The sequence below is a fragment of the Podarcis bocagei genome, assembly GCF_964188305.1.
Source record: "Podarcis bocagei genome assembly, chromosome: 2".
NCBI classification, from domain to species: Eukaryota; Metazoa; Chordata; class Lepidosauria; order Squamata; family Lacertidae; genus Podarcis; species Podarcis bocagei.
Window position 1 is genome coordinate 95,422,260 of NC_138126.1, and position 12,106 is coordinate 95,434,365.

A 12,106-nucleotide genomic window follows, 5' to 3' on the forward strand; every position below is an offset into this window, starting at 1 on the left:
TGTAATTACCTGCTGTTTTCCTGGATCTTGCCGTGTAAGGAAATTTGGGATGGTGTGACCTGAATTTGCATTTCTTTTCAATTTTTAATTTCTTGCTTGAACTGGCCAAAGTAAAATGGGAAGGGTCAGTGGGGAGGGAAATTCAAGATGGAAGGAGTTACAGAAGGCCAGACTGCTTGGAATTGAAGAAAAGTGTCCAGGAAAGAGGGAGTCTGTTATCAGCATTATTGAATCGTGGAAAATTGGGTGAGGCTTGCCAAACCAGATGCCATAAAGTCTCAAGGAATATTGTCCAGCCACAAAATGGCTAACCACCCCAAAGACTATAATTTAGCATAGCCGGGATATAGTCACGCAGTGGAATGTTCTTGGATGGCCCATCTTTTAATTTTTGAGTTGTTCCATTTCAATGGAGAGTGGAAGTGGGAAAGGAGCTGCAGTTTAGAAGAACAGTTCTTACGTTTGTCTCCTCCCCTTGCCATACACCTTCATTTGGTTTGCTACAGTGCTTTCCCAACAGAATTTGAAGGCATTTTAGCTATTACGATCAATGCCAAAGCCTGCAAAATTCTGCAAAATGCAAAAATGCCTGCTAATTCGAAACAATTTGCTTTCAAAATCTAGAATTCAAAATAATGTTGATTAGCTTTTGTGAGCACTGAGGGGAAGGATGGTTGGTGAAGGAAACAGACAAGATGAGCAGGAGCGCAGAGAATATTAGCTTCAAGGGAGGGCTGGGTGCTCTGGAGACAACAAATGGCTGCCTTCCTGTCGACTACTAGGAGCCATTTTGAGCCCTTCCCTTTGGCTTCTGAGCATTCATGGACATGATGGGGTCATAGATCAATATATTGTAGGACACCATCGGTTTAGTCTTTGGCACTGTAAGTAAATGTCAGGAGTGAGGCAGCAGTAAATCACACTGTACAAGTTGGAGTTAACTCTTTATTAGTTAACTCTTCATTTGCACAGGAGTGTCAGGTTTAATGAGTACAGCAACTCATCTCTGGCAGCTCTTACCCCCATGAAGCAGTTGTTGAGTCTGAAGGTCCCCACCTCTCTACAACTGCCTAAGTCCTCTTCTCTCTAGGGTTCCCCCCAACACAACAAGCAATCGGAGACTGCATCTGCACATCGCCAACTTTTGCTCCAACCTTTTCATGCCTCTTCTGGTTCTTCAAGACAATGAGGAAGGGGAACTTGTTGCAGCAGGAGAGGAAGACACCCACGACTCTTCACCAGCCTGACTCATCTCTGCCTCTTGGCCTCCGCACATCCTCCTGCTTCAGCTTCTGCCTCTGATTCTGAACTTCTCTCTGTCACAGACTCTCCTAGCTCACTAAGCCCTGTTACCTACTCAGCTTCTGACACCTCCTCTTCCCAAACTTCTCCTTCTTCTCCCTGTGACCACTCATCATTGTCCCATCACCACCACTCCCCAGGCTCTGAGCCTTCTTCCCTTGGTGGTTCCCCTGCTAGTTCCTCCCACCATTCCTCTGTGTCCAACCAGTCCATGACAGTTAATGGAGCTACATTTTTAGGGCTGCAGGCCCCTTAAAGAGCTACAGCCAAGTCAGTGGAGAAAGTACTGTTTTTCAATTATAATAGAACCCCAACTACACCAGTGTTAGTAGTTTCAGATTGACTTTAGTCTCCTTTAGAACAGGTAAATTGTTTGGTCACACTTCATATTTCAATGTAATAATCCTTATAATGACAATAATACTTACTTAACGAAGGAAGCCACATGGCACATACAGAGTCATGCAGACATATAGGGCATGAGTCACTTTTTCCAAGCAGACCTGTCAACAGGAATCGTCATCATCTTTGTCTAGTTTCATTGTGTTTGCTGCTTGTTCTGTCTCTATCCTGATGACACACAACTCTTTTTGAGATGTGATGAAGGTGTATCTAAGACATGGGTAGGCAAAGTAAGGCCCGGGGGCCGGATCTGGCCCAATTGCCCTCTAAATCCAGCCCGCGGATGGTCCCAGAATCAGCGTGTTTTTACATGAGTAGAATGTGTCCTTTTATTTAAAATGCATCTCTGGGTTATTTGTGGGGCATAGGAATTCATTCATTTCCCCCCCCCCAAAAAAAAAATATAGTCCGGCCCGCCCACAAGGTCTGAGGGACAGTGGACTGGCCCCCTGCTGAAAAAGTTTGCTGACCCCTGATCTAAGACTTAGTCAGCAAACTTTTTCAGCAGGGGGCCAGTCCACTGTCCCTCCCCCCATTCCCAACATTACCCCAGAGTGTCTAATGGCTGTTGTATGCTTTATTTGAAAAGTCATATATGAATGACAAGCAAAGATTTAGCAGGCAGAGCTTTTCTTAATAGTCGTATGCTATTTTTGTTGGGGGAGGGTGGGAATTAAGTTCCTGCAAATCTCTTATCACATAGTTATTAAAGTATCAGGAGCCCTGCCAGGGGTGGGGGAATACAATCATGGTAGTAATTCCTCCCCTGCTTCCTAAAGTTGCTGTTTCTTAGAAATGGGAGTACAACCAAAGGCAATGATCCCAGGTCCCTTCCAAGCTGCTTCTTACTACATAAAAGGCATACATATAGCACTATCTGAGAGAACTACTAGTTCTGACAATCTGGATGTGCCCCTGGTCTTTGTTTCTGCAGTAAATCAGGCAGAAACTTGAGAACTTAGCCTCACCATTGGCATTTTTAGCTCTTGATGTTTCTTGTGAAAAGGCAAACAAGATCTTTGGGTTATAGTTGGTACATTCCTAACACAAGGATGGTGACTGTGAGGACAGGGTGCTCTGCCAGATGGGCCTTTGGCCTGATCCAGCCAGGCTGTGATGTTTTTATGCAAAGTATCTGAAGTTCAGTCGTTCACACCTGTTTGCTAAATCTAGATCCCTTGGCAAACCTTGTTCTTGCCATCACCTGCTTAGCATCTAATGCCTATTTTTCCTTTACTGTAGGAATCTCAAGGACCTCCAGTGGGAGACTCCGAAGATTTGGTGACCCGACAAGTCCAAGTAAGCTGCATTAATATCTCTCTTTTTCTCTCTGACCTTCTACTCTCTGATATAAAAGCTACACAGATCATGCCTGAGTGGCAGCCTGCATTTCAAATTAGACCCAGCCTGCCATCCCCAGTGAGAAGAGTAAACCAGGCGCTAAAGAAAAATGCAGCAAAGCTCTTATAATAACTATTCCAAGGAACAGCTTGTAATGGGAACAGTGTGGTTGTCCAGTTGTTTAATGGATATGGAAAGAATAAGCAGGAAATTGCAACCTTCATCATCCCCATAAGCTCTCGTGATGAGGGATGTGTTGGGGGCCTGAACTGCAGCAGAAACACTTAATGGGTCCTAGATAACTCCAGCTTACAATTATGTTTATTGCATGTGGGTGTTTATATTTGATAAGTGATTTTGATGTAGTGTTACACTCCTAATTGCAACTCAGTAATTCTCACTCTGATAGAAAGCAGGTGGGTGGAATTTTTCTCTATCAAACAGGTGTTTCCTGGGCTCATTAGCACATCGTCTATCATCACCATTTGGAGCTTCTCAGGCTTTGAAAGATGCTTCTTCTGTGGAATTGCTTTTCCACCAGTGGCTGGCTGGCTTAGCCTATGCACACACTGTACATTTAAAGCACATTCCCTCCCCCGCCCCAGCCCAAATCCTGGAGACTGCAGTTTGTTAAGGCTGCTGATCATTGTAACTCTGTGAGGAGCAAACTATAGTTCCCAGGATTCTTTGGAGGGTTTAAAGGTATGGTGTGGCTGTGGCCTTAGAAGGCTTTAGCACTCTGAGTATAGAGACTAGGGCCAGCCCAACACCTTTTGCTGCCTGAGGAGGGAAGACAAGATACACACACACATACCAGCCAAAGCTGCCTTCGACACTGGCAATGGGGCAGTGCACTTGAGGACATCGAAGTAGAGTAAAGAACACAAGACAGGTTGCATAACACACACACACACACACACACACACACACACACACACACACACACACCTCTGCCTCTCAGCCCTTGTGGCTGTGCTGCTTCTCCCCAACGTCTGCTGTCTAACACTGCCATTTCAATCTGCCAGGCAGTGTCTTTTGATGACATTGATCTCTTCAATGGCATGCTGCCTTGAGTTCTTTGGAGCAAAAATGAAATTTGAACACAGTGAAAATGTAATTGTCTGAAAGCAGTTTCATTTTATCATCTTATTTTGCATTTTTATATACTGCTGAACACCACATCAGTCTCTAAGTGGTTTACAAAAACAATGCATATGATAAGTATTATTTATTGGTTTGATTCTTTATTTACATTTATATACTGCCCCATACCTGGAGGTCTCATGGTGGTTCACAGAACAAAATCAAAATATAAAACCACAATACATATCATCAAAAAAACACCCACTAACACACCCCTCCAAATAACCACATTTTAAAAGGGCATAGGATGTCAATCAAATCAACCAAAGGTTAAAAGGGAATGTTTTTGCTGGGCGCCTAAAGGTGTATAATGAAGTATGTGTATACCGTAAGTATGTGGATAGATAACAAATGATGAACCTGGAAAAAAATGCAAAACAAAAAAATCAAAACAAAAACAAAAAGATGCCGTCCCAAAGCAAAAGAAAATGGCAGCACATTTTGAAAACCTCTTAAGAGTTAAGGCTCCCTTCCCTCTTCACCCTCTCTCTTGCCAAAGAACATCTTGACAAATTTTCCCCACCGTGCGCACCCCCCGCATCAAGCCTTCTCTATAGAGAAATAATACCGCCAGCTGTCTTAAAGGAGCAGAAAAATGAAATACACAAACATGGGCTTAAGTATCAATCTCCATAACAGAAAATGTGCACAGCATCCTGAACTGGAAGACACAAGGCAGAACCCTACCCATCAAACACACTGATCCATTGGCTGATTGGCTGATTTGTTGTTGTTGTTTTCAATCTCCTTTCAATTGCAATTCTTATTTGTGTACTTTTATTATTATTTTTGCTTGATGCATTGTGAGCAATGCCCATGTCTTTGGAAAAGAGGCAGCCTGGCACAGACAGGGCATTGCATCATTGAATAACATGCCCCATGGATACCCACTGACTACGTCATTTGGATGGATTCAAGCTGCAGGTGGTTCTCTTATTTTTTGAAAAGCAACACTGACTTCTTTGACAGAATGTTGCCGCACGTGGGGTTCATCATAGTCTTTGCATGAGAAGCAGATTGTAATGTAACAGCCATTCCAGACATAATGTTGTTTTAGGGACAGTGGATAAATCTAGAATGGTTGAAGTTTGCAGTCCCTTTTTTAGTCTAGATAGACTGAGCTTCCTCTTGCTCCTCACACATTCAGTGGAAATTCCAAAAGGGGATAGTTCATTGGTAGAATAGCGTACCATTCGAGATGATCTTCAGCTAGATGTTGACCTGGTGATTAACTAGTTTGTTTCTCCCTGTACTAGATAAATTCAGCATTTATTGATTCCTTCCAGATATTTGTTGACTACAGCTCCCTTCATGCCTCACCATTGACCATGCTGGCTGGAGCTGATGGGAGATGTAGCATGGCATCAACTGATGAGGCACCATGTTTGGTGATCCCTGATGTTGATGTTAGTGACAAAAGTGGGAGTCAACTAATGAGTCCCATCAGCAGAAGTGCCCTGCAAGGGTTTTTGATTGCTCAGTGGGTCTCCCCTCCCTTCATGGCCTCAGAAATTGATTCTGGGTGGGCCGGGAGAGGTCCCAGTAACAGTGCATGGGGCAGGGAGGATCACTCCACCTGGCAAGCTGAAATGCTTGCCCTGATGGAATGATTGCTTTAACACGATGTTGAATCCTCCCTATTTATTTTTCATGGCTGAAGAAAGCAAAATATTAAAGCCTGCATTGCTTATGAACTATGAGTGATATCTTTTCTTTATTGAGTTCTTAGGTATCACATATGTATTTCACTACCTCAAAAAAATGTACCTGTATTGATGTTTTGTTAAAATACAAACTGGTTACATTTCAATATATAATTTCAAAGGCAGGTTATTATCAATCAAAGACTCCTTAATTTTTCAATAGCCCTACTTCTTACACATGGATCTCCACAAATTATAGTGATCACTTTGAAGACGTGTTGTACAAAAAATACCTTGTCTTTCCTTCCAACTGGCTGGATCAGAAACTTAGTTTAATTCCTTCCAGTTTATTAGGCCAAGAATTGATGTTTGGCCCGCCCACTCAATGCCTCCCCCGTTTCCCTGCATGCTGGCTTTGGGGCTTCCATTCTTGTTTGTTTAAGCCACAGTTTCCTGTTACACCTCTGAAAATTTTAAGTTTTTCTGCATAATCATATTTATATTGTCTAGCACCTTTTCCCCAAACCTAGTGAGTATATGGCTCTGTAGGAACATATGATCTTGGGAACCAACTTGGTCAGGTTGGTGGGGCAACCTACCTGTCAATCAAAGAATGTAATTATTTTGTTGTTGTTGCATTTGCATATTATTACGTAATGTGTATATGTGCATGTTGTAAGTAAAAATTGCAATTGTTAGTCTCTCCAGAGAGACTCTTACCTTAAATATCGGGGGGGGGGGGGTGAGGTGCACTTTCCAGTGTTGTAACTAGTGAGCCAATAAATGTACATTGCCAACTTACCCTTATGACAGGCATGGCCAAACTTGGCCCTCCAGCTGTTTTGGGACTGCAACTCCCATCATCCCTAGCTAACGGGACCAGTGGTCAGGGATGATGGGAATTTTAGTCCCAAAGCAGCTGGAGGGCTGAGTTTGGCCATGTCTGCTTTATGAGATAGATGATGGGGCTACAATAGCCTCTTGCCAGGGGATGTAGTGACATCACCTAATAACGTTTGACACATAACATCTATCTTGTATTTACCGTCTGTCAGTATTTGAGAGATATCACGCAGTGATAATTAACACTTGACAGTTGTTAGCATAGGAAATCTACTCACCATTTATAGTGATCACTTTGAAGACTTTTAAAGATCACTTTAAAATTAAAATATTCCGGAGAGGCCAATGTACTTAAAGCATTACAGGGTTTTTTGTGTGTGTGCCCATGTCACCTTAATTTTCTGCTTTGCAAAGCCCTCTAAATCTATTATTAGATACTCCTTTCAGTTCTAGCCCAGCTGGAGGGCTGGACACAGAAGGCATCTCACAACCTGGTGTAAATCTGCAGGCACTCTACAAATAATCTCTTCCACTGAAACTTACCTCACACAAGGGATTCTGTGGATCTAACATTGGCCCAGGAATTGCCAAGGCAGGCAGCATTTTCCCTTCGTGCTTTCTCCCTCTCTCCCCCACAGCGGCCAAGGAGCTGGTTAGCTACATGCCGGCTGACATTGCCCACCTGCTTTGTCTGCCTCCCTAGATGAGATCACTGGGCTTTCTTGTGGCTGTCTCTGTCCCCATTTGTCCTGCTTGCCAGGCGAGTCACTCCAGCTGCATTTGCCAGTCTGTCAGAGAGCTTGCTCATATGCACATGCAGCTGGAGATGATTTAAAAGGGACTTTAGAAGATGGGTATGTCCTACTTGGGTACCGGTAGCTGCATTGTTTATCAGGAAAGGATTGGCCCAACCAAGGGTGGGAGATAAGTTCAAAATTCCACACAAAAATGTGTATGTTAGGAGATGTTTGCCCTAAAATGCAGACACAATTTCATGCGGTCTTTTGGTTTTGTTTAAATCACAAATTGCTGCAGAACTGTGGAGAAGGGAACATGCAATTGGAAAAATGAGAAACGGAGAGAACCAACCTGAAGAGGTTTCCCCATCCCTAGTTCTAACTTTGGATCTGAATGGGTCTCCTTTCATCTAGATTGCCCCTTCCTTCCTGAGCAATCTGTGTTTTTTACTTTAAAGGAAGTCATACTTTGTTCAGTGAGGCTCACTTCCTAGTCAGTGTGTTCAGGATTCCAGCCTTTAGAGCAAAGGGTGGATTCCAGAGAGTGCAAATGGACTTCGGTTTATGCTACCATACTTCTCCTCTCCCATGCAGCTTTGCTCCATCTTTGCTCTAGAAAGTCTGCCAATCCTCTGGAGCAGTTTTTGAGGGTATGTGGAGGGCTGCAGGGACAAGAAATCTTGTTGCATAAGTGGAAGGCTCTTCCACTTGTGTACAGACAGCATTAGATATAACCCGTAGGAAGCTTCTTAGATCAGGTCACACTATTTGTCCATCTTTCCCAATATTGTTCTGACCCTTTGTGTCTCCAGAATCATAGGTAGAGAGGTGTTTTCACATCATCTGCTGCCTGGTCCTTTTTAATGGAAAAGTCCAGAATTAACCCTGAGACTTCCTGTGTGTAAAATGTGTGCTGTACATTGAGCTACAGTCCCGGGCATTACTATGGAGTTATAGTCTCTTGTTGTACGGTGGTGCTATTGAATCTAGAGGTCCTGCTGCAACTCTCCCTTCTTTTAGCCAGCTCTCAAGCTTGATAGATGAATCATTTGTCTTTGCTTTGTCTCGTGATGCTTCAACTGGCATTTTTGTTTATTTGGTTAGGGTTTTTTGGAGCTATGGGGGAACAATCCTTGAAGCAAGCAGCAGGCATTCCTTATCATTATGTATGTCTGTGGAGGGCACAGTGCAAGAACCCTGACCTCATTTTGCAAGTGCAATCAGAGTAATTGTATGCCAGCATTGTGCCCAGCAGCTGAGATTCAACAGATCCAGGTTACACTATTCTCTACTATACCACAGATTTTCCATCTATGAGATATTAAAGAAGGTTGTCTCATGGCTGTCTTTCAACTAGACCAGGGTGGACAAAGGGTAGGTCTGTGTCTACTAGGTAGATGTACAGTAGATCAGCAAAAGTGTATGAGACTGACTACCATCGGTTATAGTGGGAACAAAGAGTGTTTCCCCCTTCAAATTTATAGTGTGATCCTAAACATGTCTACTCAAAACTGTTGAATTTAATGGGGCTTCCTCATATGTGACTGAGGTTAGGTTTGCAGCCTGAAATGAAGAAAGTTTGGTGGTGGTAGAAAACAGGAGTAGATTTGTGTGTGAAAGGATAAGGGTGCAAGCTCCAGTTCTGATATCAAAAACAGATTCCTGGCCTCAGTTTTGTAACTATGAAAGGATGGATAGTTGTTCACAAAACAAAGCACAATGGAATTTAGTTATGTTTGATTACTTTTTTTGGTGTCATTCCAGATTACCCTTTGCTCAAACACAATACACCAACAGAGAGATAAAACGCATTCATTATCTGTTGATGCCAACCAATATGTATCTACATGGAATGTAATAGCCTTGGGAGTAACAGTAGGCTGTGCTGGGAAGGCAGCAAACTAACTGCACAAGACTAGACAGAGTTTTACTCCATAAGGAGCTTCAGCAACCAGGCGAGCAGAGGTGAACTATTTGCAGCAAAGGTGTTGAAAGGTACCGTGGTGATGACACTTTGCTGTATGTGGGGGATGGGGTGAGGAAGAAGCTGCTCAGCTTCCGCCCTTTACATATTCTGCTAGCACTGCAATGCTCCTCTCTGTGTGTGGGACTGTGGGTGCATGTGTAGGGTCCAGTATGAAGAGAATGACTCTTGGTTCAAACCACCAAGAGAAAATGGCTAGTGTCATGTTTGTGAAGGTTCGTCTGGTGGTCCTTTTAGGGAATAAGTGTGTTTCACTGTATGTCTCTCCCTCTGCATGTATGCGTCTTGTAGGAGAAAAGGCCAGGTCAGGAATGTCTTTGAATTTCTACCTTATACCATGGACTGAGTGGAAATTAGAGAGTGGTCCTCTGGAAGGTCAGTAGCAGGGTTCTGATGCTAGCACCAGCTGAGTCCTTGCAAAGAGTGCTGGCTGTGAGGAACTGTGTTTTGTACGCTGGCCAACCCTGAAAAAGTTACAAGCCAATCAATTACAGAAATATTATTTGGTCTTCTTCTTATGGCATTTTGAACATCATAACCTCCACCCATTCTTTCTTTCTCATGTACCAAGAAACATTTGACTTCTGAGACTCATTTTTGGTGGTTAGGTTGTTTTTCTTTTTTTGCAAAATGTCCATGGGCATATTGATGTCCAAGTTGAATTCCCCTTTTGTTCTTCCCCGTGGCCCTATAACTTGCCATCATAGGTACAGTATATAAATAACTGTGTCCAGAAGGGAAGGAGGTAGAAGTAGAGAAAGCAGGAGCTCTCTGGCCATGCCCGAGTTGGGGTTGTAAAGACAAGATCTTTCAGCTACTCTGCAGTGCTTTCCAGAAACCCTAATTGTAACTTAGCCACATAATAATGTACCCACATCTAAATCTGTCCTCGGACCAGAGCTATTCATGGAGTACAAGTCGAGACTTTTCCTTCCTGTCTCAGGACTGCTGGAACTGGGTCCAGAGAGGAGTGTTTGGGTACAGAGCAATGTTCAAAAAAAAAATCTTCATGAGGTCTTCCCTTTTCTGAATCAAGTGTTTCTGCTGTTGTATATTTAGGTTATCATAGCAAAGTTTTATGTTTGTTTAAAAATATTTTCAATCTGAAGTGAGCAGCTTGTGTGTGAGACAGAGACAAAGACAGGTTGCAGTGTGTATATGAGAAACAGCCACTATGTAGACCAGTCTCCCACAACCTTGAGATATATCTTGAGGTACCCTCAAGGTGTATATCTTTTCAATGCAGGGATAGATTAATATATCCTTTAAAACACAGGGTGGCAGAGCCTATGTCCCTCCAGATATGGTGTAACTATAGCTCCCAAGCCATTTTGGCACCTGAGGGAAAATGACAAAATGGTGCCCCCCTCCACAACAGGGAAGAAGCAGTTAATAAAGATCTACATCAGGAACAAGCAAGGTATAAATCTCTGCTTTGGGATCTGCTGCCCCTGTGGATCCTGCCGTCTGAGGCAGTCACCTTACTTTGCCTAGTGGGTGTGCCGGCCCTGGCTCCCAGCATCCTTGACCATTGACCATGTTGGTTGGGGCTGATGGTAATTGGAGGTCAACAGCACCTGGAGGGTACCAGATTGGGGAAAGGCACTAGACACTGGAAAACACAGCTGTCTTGCTATTAAATATTTTTTTCTCATCTCAAAGCAAATTCCTTCTTTTCTGCTCCTTCAAGCAGCATGTCTCAGTGTGCATGAAGGGCCTTGCATAACAGAAAGGCCTGGAGCTATCGAGATAACCTTCAGTCACTCTGTAGCTTTGATGGATAGCCATTCTTATAGGTAGTCAGTAATTGGTGATTAAAAATGTTCCTTGGGAGATAATGTGTAGTGTAGGAGGTATGGGGAAGCAGAGTTTAGTATGCAGGATAGATAAAAATAAGTTTATAGTTTTAAAAGCATCCATCCAAGTTCCTAGGAAGTAATAGGCTCAGGCAGGATATTCCATGGGTTTTCTGCTCAACAGCAGTTCAGCCAGAGGGGAACTATTCTTAATGAAAGTTGCAGACCAAAACTCCAGAAACTAAAACTCTGAATATAACAAATGAATATATGCTCGTAAACTCCCAGAGATGGCAGCTCCCCTTACAATATGTTTCTTTACAATGTTATCATTAAAAATATTCCGGGGTGCTAGACAACAGGTTTTTTATTCCCCCTCCCCTCAAATTCAGCTCATTATTTTGGGGGAGGCGGGGAGACTAATCACCTGGGAAAACTTTGAAAATTTAAATTGCCTAATAATGGGGCATCTGCTACTGGATCTTAGCACTTTATTATATTGGTTATCAATAGTTAATGCATTCCACATGGGTGATCTCTGTGCTCCTGACTGATGGCTTGCCACAAAAATCTTAAGAAAGTAAGTAAATATACCAGAAAATATGTGCCAGTTATCCTACTAGAGTTTTGTTTGATTACTGGTGTACCAATTAAAATACCGCAGGCAGCATGCAGTGGCAGACTTCGGGCTCTCAAATTTCAGCAGCGCTCTGTGCGAAACTAAAATTTGCTGGCCGTCCCGTCCCCCCAATCTCTCGTGCTCCGTTCTACAGCATTGTTGTGGCGCCTCCTGCACCCAATGCAGCCGCATCTGTCACGCTACCCTAAAAACACCTGTAAGACCTCTGCCTTTCAAAGTAGCCCAAAGGTAGCCAACATGGCATCCTCAATATTTTATTGGGCTTCAGATTCCCA

At 43.2% G+C, this 12,106-nt stretch overlaps 1 protein-coding gene across 1 annotated transcript in view; it reads left to right on the forward strand.

The window, feature by feature from the left end:
* Positions 1-12,106, forward strand: part of SEPTIN9 (septin 9) — a 207,879-nt gene that overhangs the window by 31,882 nt on the left and 163,891 nt on the right. Inside the window, exon 2 of the mRNA XM_081185392.1 lies at positions 2,947-3,003. Within this exon, the coding sequence (XP_081041518.1) occupies positions 2,947-3,003 (57 nt within the window). The remainder of the gene's footprint in view (positions 1-2,946; positions 3,004-12,106) is intronic.